The sequence below is a fragment of the Triturus cristatus genome, chromosome 7 (genome assembly GCF_964204655.1).
Source record: "Triturus cristatus chromosome 7, aTriCri1.1, whole genome shotgun sequence".
Classification (NCBI taxonomy): Eukaryota; Metazoa; Chordata; class Amphibia; order Caudata; family Salamandridae; genus Triturus; species Triturus cristatus.
In genome coordinates, this window is record NC_140590.1 from 1868389123 (window position 1) to 1868405659 (window position 16537).

General features: G+C 44.7%; 1 protein-coding gene across 7 annotated transcripts in view; it reads right to left on the reverse strand.

Moving 5' to 3' along the window:
• Positions 1-16537, reverse strand: part of LOC146813543 (zinc finger protein 398-like) — a 65862-nt gene that overhangs the window by 20878 nt on the left and 28447 nt on the right. For 2 of the 7 annotated variants that reach the window (XM_085620315.1, XM_085620313.1), the window contains exons 4-7: positions 15320-15436; positions 15031-15141; positions 12494-12607; positions 11368-11472 (exon numbers count right to left, since the gene is read on the reverse strand). In XM_085620315.1, coding sequence (XP_085476441.1) covers positions 11368-11472; positions 12494-12607; positions 15031-15141; positions 15320-15436 — 447 coding nt within the window. Of the gene's footprint in view, positions 1-4335; positions 4402-10838; positions 10934-11367; positions 11473-12493; positions 12608-15030; positions 15142-15319; positions 15437-15911; positions 16083-16537 lie in introns of all 7 variants that reach the window. The other 5 variants (XM_085620318.1, XM_085620317.1, XM_085620316.1 and 2 more) reach the window with 5 other exon arrangements.

A 16537-nucleotide genomic window follows, 5' to 3' on the forward strand; every position in this document is an offset into this window, starting at 1 on the left:
CTGAGGTTTCCTTTCCTACCCCTCCTCTGTATTATCCTTGTGGATTCTCCACTTTGGCAATACTCGTCTTCTCTCCTCTGTGCCTTTGGCTCCGAGTCTGAATTCTCTTAGGACTGGGGCTCGTCGTGGTATTTCTAGGCTCAGTGAGAGGTAAGAAGATAATGCGCTGTTTCTTACATGAAATAGTGCTTTACTCACAAGAGTCTAATAGTCATTGTTTGTCTCCGTGCACTAGCAGCATTACAGAGTGGCGGTCAGGGACAATCCAGGGCTGCTGCTGGTGCCAGCCTGAAGCAGTGTCTCCGGTGTGTAATCTCTTCCCCGGGTTCCTTTCTGACATTAATCTTACTTTAGATGAAACAGGAGGACGATTGGAACTTCTGGCTCTATTCTTTGGGGAGTCCATGTGAGCCACAGAGCTGCCATACCATTGTTGAAATGGCAACTTTATGGCTACCTTTGGAGATATAACACCTTATGAGAAACAAAAATTAAATAAATGGCAAATGAAAGAGTCCAAAGTAATGAAAACAAATGGAATCTATCATGTAGATAGGTCAAATAAAAGGCCTTTCTCTAGAAAGGGGGTGGAGAAAAATACTCAGACTAATAATACTAAAAATTTTAATAATAATAATAAGTCATCTAAAGCTCTAACTCCCCTACTAAGCAAGTAAGGTGGAGTGAAAACAAAAGAGGGACAGTGAGAGAGAGGGAAAAAAAGAAATAAAATATATAGCAAGTGAGAAGAGAGAGGGCACGCAAAAGGGTGAGAAATATACAGATAGCAAATGAGAAGAGAGAGAGAGAAAAAGAGACAGAGAGAGTAAGAGAGGCTAGAGAGTGGAGTATGGGAGAGACAGAAAGATAGGCAGAGGGATAGAGAAAGGATAGAGCGCAAAAGAGAAAGGGACGAAGAGAGGGGTGAGGGAGTAAGATGGGGAGAGAGAGAAGGGGAGCAATAAAAAGTTAGCAAGCGAGGAGAGAGGGGAGGGTGAGAGAGAGGAGAAAGAGACAAAGAGGGGTGAGGGGGATTGAGAGTGAGCGAGAGGGTGATCGGGGGAGACAGAGAGGGGGTGAGAGAGAGTGAAAGAGAAAAAAATAAAAAGCTAGCATATGAGAAGAGCGAGAGAGGGAGGCAGAGAGAGAGAAAGGGACAAAATGAGAGCGAAACATAGAAAGTGAAAATGAGACGGAGAGGGAGAGGGACAGAAAAAGAGGTAAAAGGAAGAGTGCCATGAAAAAAGTGATAGCTGGACCTAGGCCTCAAAGGTGAGAGAGAGAGGACACTTCCTAAATTCAACTGAAAAAGAAAATGGACAGGCATGGAGGACATGTTCTATTCTTTAGTAAAGCATTAGGCGGCCTAAAACAGCCTAGAATCTGTTACCTGCATCACCAATGCCCTTAACGTGGTCGCGACAAAACTCATTTACAAACCTAAATGAACTCGTCCATCGACTTCAGGGTTCTCAGACTCTCTTGGAGACGGGAGACAACTATGTAAAAAAGTACAATGTAAATGGAAGCTCACGTACAGGGATTAGGATACAAACAATCACAGAGATGCTCTTCACAGGTACAAATCTCAGGTGATATCCGGAAAAGCGGACTGTTTCAGCTAATCTATTTTCTATTCAGAAAATCCTGCTTGAGAGCTTTTTTCCATTGTGAATGAGCGAGGTAATCCTGAAGCAGGGAAAAGTACAGCCCCTGTCTCACAAACTCTCTACTCCGAAGTCGCTATCTTTTTCAAGGGGAAAAATACTGAAAAAAAGCTATGCTTCTTTTCCCCAAACAAAGAGAATGATCAGGATGTAAATGTAACACTGACAATCCACCTCGAACAATAAGGTGATGGTCAGGGAATTCTCTCCCATAACTAGATCTCAAGGAGAGAAGTTTCTTACAGAAAGAAAATCAGGCTCCCCTCTATATTCTTGTCCACCAGCTATTCTCAAGTTAGCACAGAAAATGTAACACCACTTCCCATCAGCATTTGTAATACATCTCTTACATCTGGGATTGTACCTCTTAATTAGAAGAAGGTGATAAATCCAGTATTTGTAAAGCGCAAACAATTACCCAAAGTCGTCAAGGCGCCGGGGGCCATCTGGAAGATTAATCGAGCTATTGCCCAGAGGCACATGGTGCTGGGCTGACCTGCCGCCGGGATCAAACTGTGAGCCCCCTTGTTGCGGCATCAGTCGCTCTGGCCGCTGCAACACACCTTTTCCCTCATCATTAGACAACTGCTAAAAAAAACAATACAGATGAGTCCCTTCTTTCAAACTACCGTCCCATTTCGGTACTTCACTACCAGCTAAGATGCTGGATAAAGGGCCAATATGCAAATCTCCAAATATTTGGAAGACAATCTCTTCCTTGACTCTAGACAGTCTGAATGTAGACCTCCATTCAAGCACTGAGTCCGCATTAGAGGCAGTTACCAATGAGCTGAGAGATTCTAGACCAGTGTGCAGCTGCACCATAGTCCTGCTGGATCTTAATGCATCTTTTGACACTGTTTCCTATGCCACACTGTTTCTTTAAAAAAAAGAAAAGAGTCCAATGTGTAGCATGCCCCCCCTTATGAATTACCCCCCCTTTTCGATCAGTTGTGCGGAGCCACAGGGATCATCACTCAGCCGTATCCTGTGCAACATACACATGGTTCTATTTGCCAATATAGTAAGAGCTCATGGGTTTAGTTTGATATTATATGTGGACCACACCCAAACAGTGGTGTTCTTATCCCAAAAAGAAATATTTCACTGCCTGCATGGCTGACATAGCCAACTGGATGCAGCAAAACTGCTTGAAATGTAACAGTGATAAGATGAGGGTTCTGTTGCTCAGTAAGCAAACACCGTCGTGGACGACTTTATGGTGGCCAAAACAGCTCGGGGAAACACCTCCTCCAGTAACATCTGCGAGAAGCTTAGGGATCTTTTCGGACAATAAACTGTCTTTTTTCCTAATTAGTAAGAAAGTTGCATGCACCCGATTTTTATTCCTATACATGCTATGAAAAATATTTTCGTAGCTCACTGCTACATCCAGGAGGATCGTAGTCCAAGCTGCGATTACCTCCAGATTGGAGAACGGTAATGCCCTCCATTTTGGGTCTCCCTCAATGTCTTTTGCAGCGGCTTCAGATCATTCAAAGTGGGGCATCAAGAATGACTTTAGGTTCGACTAAGTTCACATCAGTATCCACTCACTTGGTGAAACTTTGCGCTGGCTCCCAGTGAAAGAAAGAATTTGGTGCTAAATCCAGTGCTTTACTCATAAAGTCCATTACAATTCAGGACCTGGCTATCTAAGCTGCAAAGTTCACAAAAATAGCCTCCTTAGATAAAATGCACCAGACAGGATTACAGGTCGTTCTTTTTCATGGTACACACTCTCTGGAATGCACCTCTGGCAGTCAGAGGAAATAATGATCATAACTCCTTCCGGAAACAGCTTAAGACGACACTTTCTAAGCAAATCATCTTTTTTCCGATAGACACATTTTTGGTAATTGCACAATAAACTGAGTTGGAAATATCGAAATACCAAAATATTGAGTTAAGAATATTGTTAATGTGACACAGAATATCGATGTCACGAATATAGATTGTTAGGTACATAATATTGTTTTAAATAACAATTTTATTTATCATTTACTTAAATACAGTTATAAAAATATGTGTTTTGATTAAGTTAATATGTGTCAATTAAAATATGAATTTAAGTTGTTAGTATTGTCAGTTTAATTGTCCATTTTTAAGGTAAAGTTTAAAATGTAAAATAAAAAAAAACTTAAATTAGTAACTTATAATGTAGTAGCGAGTGTTGGGTTTGTAGGGGAATGCAGTGAGAAGCTCATAAAATTATAGTTAATTTTGTTATTTTGCATGGTGCAATAAATATTTTATTGGTTAATACTTGTTATTGTTTAATAGTTATGTATTTAAGCAACATTTTGTTTAATGTATATTTACAATTTAACATTTTTGGTGAATATTTTTTAGTAGTGTGTTGCTGGGTTTGTAGGGTTAGGGTGGGAAGTCAATTACATTAAAAAAATATATTTATGAATGTTAATACATTTTTATTAGTTATGTAGTTTAGTAATTATGAAAAAAAACTTATTTTTTTAAATAAATTTACAGTATATTCATAAGTTAAGATTTTTATTAGAAATTAATATTTTGGTAGTGGATTGTTTGTTTTGTAGAGAAGTTAAGTAATTGATTAAAACTAGTTTACATTGTGTTATATTTAACTATAATAATATTTTTTATATTTACCTTATAGTGTATTTTTTAATAAAAACGATATCCTTACCTTATTTTGGAGTATATTCCCTTCCACAACTTCCACAATATTCTTGACTCTATATTTTTATCATTCCTGTTATAAAGTATAGGAAGACTGTATTAAGGTTAAAGATATTTTTAAAAAAAATGATATTAATATGTTTCTATATTTGTGGTCTCGATACGTTGTCATACAATCAAATTTTCCTTACTGATAGGTCTTAGCGACAAACACCCTTGGGTAGCTGTGCACTTTAAAAGTCTCATTTCAATTCATTGATTTCATTGAAAAGTCTTCGATGACAATGGCCTAGGGTCCGCCATGTGCATGGCGGACCAGAGTCAGTCTCTCAAGGTCATTTCAAAGAGGGGTCAAAGTCTCGGAAAGCAGAGCTGGTGTGGCTACCTTCAGAAGGATTAGCAGATCTCTTTGTAGATGTGATCTGCCACACACCACAGCGTACCCACCTGCTTACATCACCGGAGTATCCTTGGCAACTGCTTCATGAGCCTCGGTGGGAAGATGGGGAGGAAATGAAATTCACGGAGACAAAGAGGGCTATCCTCCATTACCTCCTTGAAAGCATCAAGTGAACTAACCCCAGAAGAATAACAGGGAAGAGTTATTAAATTGTCACAGAGTTCACAACCTAACACTGCTGGAAAGTGAATGAAAAAATAACTAGTTGAGAGGAATATTGTAATCCTGTGGCTGAATCTATTTTTAATTATAAACTTAGTTGTATACAGAACTATATAAATTGTGCTGTGAAGAAGAGGCCACTTTGTGTTATAAGTCGCAAAACATGTTTTGGCAACATTTTGTGTTCCTTGATTTCCAATTTATATTTACAAGTTGATTTGAGTATTCAATCAAGCACTGAAAATAAAAGCGTTCAAAATGACAACAAGGATCTCAACTTGTCACTTTGTTTGTGGGAAAAAAGGTAGGTGATGAGGGACCAACTCTCAAGACAACCTCATCAGCCAGATGATATGAATGAATGAATACGGTAGTTTTAGAGTGCACGATCACTCAAACAAGAGCATCCTGGCATAAACTCAAAACAACCGTTCTGCAATAATGATAACAGGAAAGAAACAAGAAAGGAGAAGAGGAAATACAGAAGGGGACGAGGGAGAGAAAGACTCCTTGAAACTGACTTTGTTCTCAATGAACCGAAGCAGTCCTGGAAGTTGCTCCCAGGCGTTCGATCCTAGGACCATGAATGATTTGACTCCTAGGGATTTAAATCTCAAAGAGAGGGAAGTTGTAGCCAATTCTATGAAGACCAGAACAAGAATTTTGACTAAGACCCTCTTGTCCACAGGAAGCCAATGTAACTCCTGTGGACAAAGAACTATATCTGGGGAGTTTAAGCATCAATATGGCGACTGGCGGCTGAATTTTGAACCATCTAGAGTCTATGAAGCAATTGCTTCGATTCCATGCATTCATGCTGTTGCAATAAATCAGCCTCGAAGTTATCAGAGCAAAGGCCACTGTTCTCTTTGCGGCTAGAGGGAGCAAGTCAAAGATTGTTTTTAAATATTTAATCAATGAAAAGGAAATCCCGGCTACTGATAGTACTTGTGGCTGAAAAGACAGTGCATTGGCAAATTTGACTCCCAAATTTTTTGCCACTTCTATTGTAGATGGAGGAGGGGACACAGAATCCGACAATCACATCGTGGGGGAGAGCGAGTTAGACTTTTCGAACAAAAGAATTTCTGTTTTATCAGTGTTACATTTTAAGTGGTTATTTTCCATCCAACGAATAATACTTGTAAAACAATTCTCAAAAATTATGTTTGGACCCAAAGGAATTCTTATACAAAAATAGAATCACTTTTGTGTGGTCAGTATAATAATTGGTTGAAATTCCACAGGAAATCATCTAAGTTTTCGAAGGAGCAAGCCAATGCTAAATAGAGATTGACTAAGTGATGAGCCCTGAGGAATACCAAAGTCTAACGATCTTTCCTCCGATGAGAACTGTCCAATGGGCACTAATTGTTTCCGTTAGTCAAAAAAGATTTAAACCAAGCCCAGGCCTTGCCGGTGATACCAATATCCAGAAGACGCTGAAGTAGTTTAGGACGAGAAATCGTATAAAACGCTGCTGTTAGATCTAATAGGATCAAAACAGCGTTGTTGCCGTTGTCCAGCATCATCTTGATAAGTCTCATAGACTTCTAGGAGGGCAGACTCTGTTGAGTGCCTCGGTCTCTACCCAGATAGACAAGAATTTAAGGCTTTAACATTTTCCAAGTAAATCGTCAGTAAAACATTCATGATCTTCTTGAAGATTTTAACTAGAACAGGAAGCAGCACAATAGGCTGAAAACTGTCCAGAATCTAGAGTGGTTTGATGACTGCCACGTTCCAAGGCCCAGGGACTTCAGCCAGAGAAAGGGAAGTATTTAGAATCTGACTTATGACCTGATTCACAATATGAATGGCCCAATGTGAGAAAGTGCCCTCTTTCTGGCATAGTATGCCCCCACTTTTTGCTAAATTGCTGATGTGCTTTGACTGAGTGTGCCCTGGGCTCCTGCCAATCAGGTGCCCAGGGCCTGTGTTCCTTCCCTAAAACTGCATTGAAGCCTAAACCCAATTGGCATCTCTGGCCATAGGTCAGCCCCTGGTAAATGGTTCCACAGGTACCAAGGGCACTGTGACCAAAGAAGGCCCCTAAGGGCTGCAGCACTTATTGTGCCACCCTTAGGGGCCCTGTCTCCTGACACTCACATCCTGCCTTTGCAGACTAAGTGCCTTGGTGCAGAACAAAGTGAAGAGTCGACATGGCACACATCCCTGTGTGCCATGCCCACAAACCACTGCCCTGGCATACATCAGTCACCCCTCTAGATGGGTGCCCTATGCCAGAGGTAAGGGTACAAGAGCATGAGCGCTGTACCCCTACAGTGCCCAAGTCTATTCCTGGGCACTGTAAGTGCAGTGCTGCCATTAAGAGTATATTCTGCTGGGAGTTTGTCATCACGAACTCCACAGCACCATAATGGCTACACTGAAGACTGGGAAGTTTGGTATCAAACTTCTCAGCACATTAAACCCACACTGATGCCATCTTAGAGATGCCCCCTGAAACTCGACCAACTTCCAGTAACCTGACAGAGTGGCTGCGCAGGCTGCCACCACCAGACATGTTTCTGGATCCCTGGGTCGAGAGCTTGTTGCTCTCGGGGGGTCTGAAACAATGCACATCCTGGGACAAGGTGCCAAGCCTCTTCCCCCAGGATGGGCAGGGTTCACGAAGTAGAAGCTTCAAAGGCCTTTGTGAGCCTCTCCAGACCATTTGCTTCTTTTAGCAACTGGTCCCCACTGGTTCTACCCCCCACTTTGGGAGGGAGAACCGGCGGGAAAAACAAGTGAGGAAGAGATGTGTGCCCACCTCTGCCAACTCCACCCCTAAGGTGGGGGAGGCGAGGTGAAGCACAACCTCGAGTCCCCGTCATCTTGAGGATGGGGGGACCCAGCCAACCAGGGACAGGCTCCTGCCCCCCTCCCACTGGAGAGTGGCAGAATAGGGGGTGTACCCACCCCAGGGAAGGGACCCATTGGTCCCTGCCCTTTACCTACCTATAACGCCCCTAAATTTAGTATTTAGGGGCACCCTGAACCTTCCTTCCTCAGATCCAGCAACAACAAGATAAGAAGAAGGACGAAGAGCAGTGCAGAGAGAACAAGAGGACAACACCCACTGACTTGGCCCCAGCCCTACAGGCCTGTCTCCCCTCGAACCTGCTACTGCGAAATCTCGGCGTGTCCAGCAGCCAGCAACCTCACAAACCCCAGAGGACCTGCCTGCCTTCACCTTCCAGACTGTTTCTCCCGTGAACACCGGACGTGTTTAAACTGCAGCTTCTGGTGCCAGCCAGGTACCGCAAATCCAGCCCACTCTGCACCCGCCGAATCTGGCCCGAGCTCGAGTGGACAAATACCACGAGGAGGTCCCCCGGCGATCATGACCCAAGATCCGGCGACCCCTGACCTGCCTCAAGACTCCTGACAATGCCTGCAGCCTCAATCCAGAGGATCCCCCCCCTACTGCGACCAGAGCGGGTAAGAAAATCTGACGTCCCAAGGCACCCCTGCACCCAACACCCCACAACCTTGTGTGCCCAACCCAGCGGTGCCAAACCAACCCTCTACATCCCTTCTTACCCCTTGGAAGATCCTCGTCCCCGTGCCTGCAGTGTTTCTTTGTCCCAGAGAATCTCCATTGAAATCAACAGGGCACCCGACCTCAAAACAGCACCCTGCACCCGGCCGCCCTAGCGCCGCTGAGGGTGCCCCTTTGGTGCTAACTTGGTCCCCAACTTGCCCTGAGCCTACCCTAGGAGCTTTGCTCCCACAACCCCGTGGCCACCAACCAACCGGAGCCCCCCTATCCTCCTTGGGATAACATTGGTCCTTAACACTCTGCACCCGGACGCCCCAGTGCCGCTGAGGGTGCAACAACAGTGCACCACTGACCCTGGGGGGCCCCCCGCCCGAGTCATTAATTGCATTTTTCTTAAAAAGCCCATTCATTCGAATGTACTATACCTGCTAAGTGTTGCAAACTGCTTACTTAAACTGTAACCAAAATCAGTACGAGTTATACTGCAATTTTGAACTGTGTTCATACAAGTAATTTACTACTGCAAAGTATTTATATGCTTACCTGTACCAGGCCTGCTTGGTTCTAGAAATAAAACAACAGTATATTTTTTTATACAAAAACAATTGGCCTAGAGTTCAGTTCTTGAGTGTGTGAGACCATTTGCTGACTGAGTGTGTACATCAAATGCTTTACACTGTCCTCTGATACTGTCTTACTGCTCGACCAAGCTACCACTTTAGAGAGTAAGGTTATATCTAACTTTAGCCTCTGCCAAACCTCTGGAGACCCTTGGACTCTATACACACTGTACGTCACTTTGGTGCAGGATATATAGAGCCAGTTTATTACACCCGATGCATAATGACAGGGGCATGGGTCCGGGGGGAGCCGGATTTACAGGCAAAGATAGCTTTCTGCAATTGCAGCAAGGCAATCGACTGAAAAATGGATAGGGTAAAGTGGACTTGCGAGGCATTTAATGCCATGTTGAATTGTTAAAATCTTTTCTTCAAAGAAGGTAGACAACCTGTCACACACGGCCAGTGATGGGGCTTCATGCTGTGATAAAGACTTGGAGATTTCAAAACAGGCGAACTAGTAGTTGGAGGGAGATATTCGGTAAGCCTCCGGACCTGGGTGCTATAAACCTAAATATGATCAACAAGAACAAAGAGCCCAAAAGCGAGCCCTTTTTAAAAGTGTGATTCCCCCATGAAGGCCTTATGTAAGTGTGATGAAAGGTGGACCTAGAATGGTATCTTCCAAACCCTAGGAAACAAACTACTGACAGAAAATGGAAAAGGACCCCCAACCCACAGAACAAGGACCAGCTGAAATAGCTGTCAAAATAGTAGAACACCAGATGATTATTAAATGAGTCCCCACCTAGAAAATCTATCATCATTTGTAGTGAAGAGGCTTGGTGGAAAGGTTTCTTCAATTTGTTAAGGTGTTTGCCATATTGTGATCATTCCTCACATCACCTTTTGTGTATTTGATGTGATGCCCCATGTGGCAAGGGCATGCCCAGAAGTGGGTCCCATGCTCACTGTCAGAGGATGTGGTCTAACGGCTAGAGCGGTCTACTTCGAAGCTAGTGAATCGGGTTGGAGTCTCGGCAGGGACGCTCAAGTTCCTTTGATTCTGGGCAATTCACTTAATCTCCCTCTGCCTAACAAATGTGTCCGACTGCAACGTAACCGGTGCTCATGTAAAGAGCTCCGATACCTCTGGGCCGAGTTTGCGCTGTATAAAACTCAACAACTGTGCCACTGTAATCAAACTGCACCCGCCTGAAGAGCCCTAATCAGGGAGAAATCAGTTCTGGGTTGCTTGGGTTCTGCTGCAGGGAGGACCAGGCTGGACTGTTCCTATTGGAGCAGGGTCAAAACTAATTTGCATATGGCTCTATCTACTTTGAGGTGGCATGGTGAGCAAAAGAATGATGGGCTGAAATGCTACCTGACTGACTTCCACTGTTTAGACAAATTACAAGCGTTCCTTCCACTACCATATCTGTGTTTGAAGTACTGCCGTAAGTGGCAAGGGTATACCCAGATGGGGGTCCCTTGCTCACTGCTACTGAAATAAGCTGCACCCACTGAAGAGCCCAATTAAAGTGAAACTGGTCCTGGGTTGCTTACTTCCGGTTCAGGGGGACCCGGTCGGACAGTTTGAGCTGGACTGTTCCCATAGGATAAGGGTTAAGACTGATTTACATATGACTAGGCCCAAACTGAGGTGAAACAGTGGGCAAAAAACACAACAGGTTGAAATGCTACCCTTAGCGAGTGCCAATGGTTAGACTTATGCAAGCATTCCTCCCTTCATCTTTAGTGTGCGGTTGTTTGACAGTTTAAGACACGGTCACGCAAGGACTCTTGTTGTCAAAAATACTTACTGAAAAGTATTCCCTCACATCTGGGGCAGACCTTAGAGAGCAGCCATGGGTTCTTAACTTTCTTGGTCCAGGCTTCCTTCCCCACACAATTAATTCTGAGTGGATTAAATATGGATCAGAAAATAGTCACATTGACTCTCAACAAAAACATGAAAATAGTTGCTTTGTAGTTAAATCACTACAGTGTCCTTGTCTTAAAGTCTTAATATACACGCTGGATTGACCCCATTCAATAAAATGGTTTGACATTTTCTGTTTGACCCCTGCTAAAAAGTTCTGTTCCTGGAAGAGGTAGTGACCAATCAGAAATCTCAGACATCTTTACTGGGATAAGAGTGCGGCGCTACAGACATTTCGCACAGGGTGTCTCGGGTTCCTTTCGTGCATATGTGGGGGTGCGGAGTCTGTATCAAGGCATGTCGGTTGAGAAAAAAGAAAGGGATTACTGGTGAGTGGAAGTGGCTGTAGCTCACAAGACCCCTATACCAGAGCCTAACAGGTTTTAAAGGCGTTCACAACATGAACTCACCTTCTGAGGCACTGTCGTCGATAATCTCGCAGTCCTGCTCAGTGAAACAGACCTCGTTCTCTTCCTTTATGTTTGATGAAACCACCTCAGAGATAGCCTTGCGTCCTGGTAATGAAAAGAACAAGCCAAGTATTATTGTATAGAATATATTGAAACAGAATATAGACAACAGGAAGCGTGTTCAGTCGCCAAACTAAATTAACTCAAAAAGCTCTGCAGTTTCTGGTACAAGTTCGAATATCAAACAGCTGCGTCGGGGTCTATCAGCGGCCCTGAGGGGATCAGAGATGACATGAAATATAAAATACCTGTGCCCGGCACAGTGAAAGGAGGGTTCAGACAAACTTTGATATAATAATAAATAACGAACTGTGTATACAAGCGCATATTGGTGGGCAGGGGGATATACAGACTCTGGCAGATTATTAAAAATCTTAGCTGTGAGTACAAGCACATATCACAGAGGTGGTAAACGGTGTGGCACATATCACAGAGGTGGTAATGTTTGCACGTACATATCAAGGAGGGAATCCAGGATCTGGCAGAACATTATATATCAAATACCTATGCACAGGCACGGATGAGGTGCCTGCTACAGGGTCAGGTAGGAGTTCACATACCTGAGCTCTATGCAGAGGCACACATCAGGAGCGGATATAGTGCCTGGCACAGCTTTACAAGTGATGTACAGGCACAGATGCGTGCTGAGGTACCCGTCAGGGGGCACTTAACGGGCAGGGGTACCGAGCCACACGCATGTTAAGGAGGACTGATGAAGTAGGTAGGATAGAAATATTGATTATTATGCACAAGCCAATGACTTAGAATATGTAATATTAGTAGATATGAATTATGATTGAGTGGCTTGGATTGGCAGACGCACAGGTCAGAACAGGTTTAGTGCCCAGTTCTGCACCCCACGCACGGTGGGCACAAACACACATCTGTGCTGGTTTGTTTTCACTGGGATCTTCCACCCATGAAGAAGGAGCTAAATCACAAATGATGCTTCTGAAGAAGGGGAGAACTATGGTGAAACCTCGGGCAACGGATTAACGCAAACAGAGAGGAGCTTGTTGCTAAGTAGTTACTTATTATCTCTGTCATAACAAGTACTTTTCCTCACCTGAGCTGGGCTCAGCGTGGCTCTCCTCACCTGCACCAGGAACACCCTTCGAAGTCAGGATTGACTTGTTCTCATTTTCCAAAGAAACTGCACTTTCCCAGACAGGAAATCCAGCTGCATAAGACAAAAACATGACTTTAGTTCTTAAAGTGGTGAGCTGCAAAACACAGTTTAAAAAGAGGAGGGGTGTGAACACCCTTCAGTCTTGAAGGCGGCACTGCCTGCACTGAAATGTTGAGCCTTTTTCATGATGGATGCGAGTAGACGTTACTTCCTCATCAACCCTACTAGTCACCGTCCTCTCACACATACAGAACCCTTCAGGCATCGTCCAAGAATGTCTGCAGTTCAGGCACCTGGGATGCCTGGAATCGGGCACAAAACCAGCAGACTCTACAATGATTCTGTTCTGATGAGTATTTTTTTGACAGAGAAACAGTCACAAGTTACATATTGGAACCTGAGAGAGTAACAGAGAGCAGCAGTGGCGAGTCCTCACAGCGATTAGTGCAACTGCTGATCGGCAGAACAGAGGTGCTGCCGTGCGAGTTGGTGGTAAACAGGCCCTCATGCCTGGCATCATCTTTAGACCGCAGTGCACAGATGTCGCCCTGATGTCATTGGTGACACATCAAACATACGGTCCCTCTCACTGAAGGTAACAGTCACTAGAACACGCTCACGGGTGTAATGAAGCGTGCAAATGCACACAGGTTTCCACGTTGGACATCATGAAAAAGCATATCATCACAAAAACAAATATGGTGGCCAGCAAGGGTGACGGTTGTTATGCAGACCCTCTCAGCAGCATCCTGGGTCCAGAGCGTGTACAAACGCTCATGGGCCAACACTAGGATTCCTCAGGGTTATGACTGGTGCATCAAGGTGTGACGGGGTCACAGCTGAGGCTTGATGGGTTCTGTCAATCTTGCTGCTCCAAATCTCTAATTAGATGGTCTTTGAGCTGGGGCTCTGCTAGCAAGAAACAGATGACCGTTTACACACAAGACAGTCTAGCTTCCTCTTTTCCTGGGTTGCTGCAGTTTAGTCTTCATCACAGTTAACTGGTATAATTTCCACTCCTCTGGGGGTGTCAAGCGAAGTTTCCAGCCTTCTACCACAAATGCGCTCCATGGCAATCATGCACAGGGGGAACTATCGCTCTCAGGCTGCGCACTGGAAACCAGAATCTGTACAATCAGATACTGGTGGCAGGTCTTGGCTTCTCTAACAAGAGACAGGCAGGAAGCCCATCTCTGTAAGATTTGTGGCTTTGGCCCACAGTATCCGTCAAGTGTCGCTATGCTCAGGCCACATACTGGCTCAGTTGAAAAGGCCTGGTGTCTAGGTCAGGTGAGTACAAAGGACCCTTCCGGTTACCTTCAATGCATGTGAATTCAAACGAGATACAAACCAGGCTCGGCTTTAATGTGACTTCTGCACAGAGAGAGGAAAGGATAATCGCAGAGCCAGGGCATAGGCGGGAAAGGGGAGACAGCAACAGCGACAAGCATTGGACTTATGAAGCACCCTATAATATTAGCACAGAGGGCACCCCTTGATGGAAACCCCCTCCTCTCATGTACCTATGATTTACTGAATTGGTTGCATGAAACACTTGACAAACACCACAGTTCTCGCTGGTTTCTACAGTGCGCTTACAGCGAAGGTGACTAAACCACACAGGCCCTCAGTTCGACTGCCCTGATAATTACAATGCGGCCCTATAGAAATTGTAAGTTTTGTGGGAATATCGCTGCTCCATGGAGTTTCGCTCAGATATTTCACCTGCTGCAAACAGCCTCAAGGTAAAATACCTGGGAACGCATGCAGAAGCCAGCAGGGTGCGTTCCATTCCCACATATGCCCCAAATACTCACAACTGTTTGTTATTTCACCCCTCCCAACAGTACTCCTGGGGGAGGGAAATTACAGGGAATATTCCAGGCCACTTGCAGTGACAGCCATTGTGAGACTGGAATAAAATATGTTCTGCTTTGAAACCCTGACTCCACCAACAACCAACAGTGTTACTGACAGGCTCTTGTTGCACAACAAGCAGTGACATTGTTCACCTGGTGCGAAGCTTTCCTGCAGAAGATAAAGAGATCTGGAGGTGTGCAGAGGATGACGGCATCGGAGTCATACGAACTGAGCCAGACACACCCAGATGGTTTCCTGCCACAGCAGGATACCCAGCAAAAGTGTTCAATTTAAGGCCTTTTTGGATTGTGGGGAGGGGAGCTGGGATGGGAAGAGGGTACCGTTTCAGACAAGATTCCCAAAAAGTTAACAGCAAAGGTAAATATTTTGAGAACATTGTGGTGCTTGTACTTTACAAGCAAGTAAAACTATAAGGATGTGTGTCCTCAGCCCAGATTAAGGGTGCTACATAATAAACTGAATAACAGGACCTGTTCTTTCTATTGCATGTGTGAGTAAAAACTCGATTTGTTAGTTGGTCAAGCCTAGGATTCTAACCCACATGCATTAGGAAGAGTTCTTAGATACACCCTGTAGCCACCACTGTCACTCACTCGAGGCGCGATCGCGGTTCTCTCTTCGCTGCGACCTCTGCTGGTGCGTGGGATACAGCTGCAACTCTTGTTCCTTTGTTAAGGAGAAGGCAGCAGTCACAACTGGAAAACCTGTTGATAAGGCAGACATTTGAGGTATTAAAGAAGGTATTGTCGATCAAAGTGAAGAGCGAGAACGCAGATCTCTAACATAGCGCCTCGCGATAAGGCCAAACGGTGCTAACCACCTAATAACATTGCTGCGATGCCTAGAAGGTTCACTGCTTTCTTGTAAGAATATCAAACTCACATGAACTGGAACTGTTGCAGCCTCCTGGTTCATCCAAGTGTTGTCGTTCTCCACAGTCTGACTCCTCCTTGTAAGAGATCCTGAATAAAACATCAGGCATGGCTTCCGGGTGAGATGCTGCACAGATAAACAGACAGGGTTACACACAACAGCTGAAACCATTCGAACCGGACAGCAGGATTCAATCTCTTCATGTTAGTGCACCAGCTATTGGAAACATTCAGCCAGATTGGTTGGTGCAAAGGACTTTGGTGTGACTTCCTGCTACGAGCACCTTCCTGCAGAGGTCAACAACACAGTTTGTTCTGTAAATAAGCTGCTGTTACGTCTCGGGGTGCAGAAAACGACCAGCCATCGGATCCCCCCAAAACATGCAGTCTGCACCTGGTGGGTTTCTGCCATTAGGAGGGCAGAGCTCCACAATGAGGCAAAATACATAACTAATCACACAGGATACTCCCTTCCAGGGCCGGCACTCTATAGTCTCCTAAGAGTATAAAACTGCTCCTGTGAGAATGTGGTGTGTCAGAACATTCTATTGAATCTGGGTCAAGGGGATTAGTCACATGCAAGCCAAACTGCTGAAACATACCACTGTTTCAGCCAGTCTGACAGATTACAGGCACCCACTCAGAAGTGGCCCCTGACTTCTGGCCAATCAGACATGCTGAAGTCCCTGCTGCCTTTCTGGAATGCCTTTGCAGGAATACCACGTGCTCCTCAGCGCAGGTAAGAACAATATACTTCATTTCCATCCCGCTCTCTGGAATGCATAAAAAGTTAGTTTCAGCAACTCACTCAGACTTTCAAGAATTCAGGTCAAGCTTGAGAGCGTTTAGACAGAGGCTTTTGTACAGAAGTAAAGTAACTTTCCATGTATACCCATCCTTGGATGACAAATTCAAAGAACGCTAGAGGAAAACCAAAAACTAAACCATGACATGATGGCCCATTTAATAACTGTTCTTCCTGTCATGTTATCCAAGTAGAGGCTTCGTTCGATTCAGTTTGTCTGAGCAAGTTAAAATTCACTGCACGAGAAGCAGGTACATGGGCCGCACAGGCCTTGCCCTCTCCGCCACATGCATGATCTACGCTCCAGGCCCCAGCACCACATGCATGATCCACGCAAACCAACTTACACAATCCAGGCTCCAGCACCACATGCATGATCTACGCAACCAACTTACACAATCCAGGCTCCAGCACCACATGCAT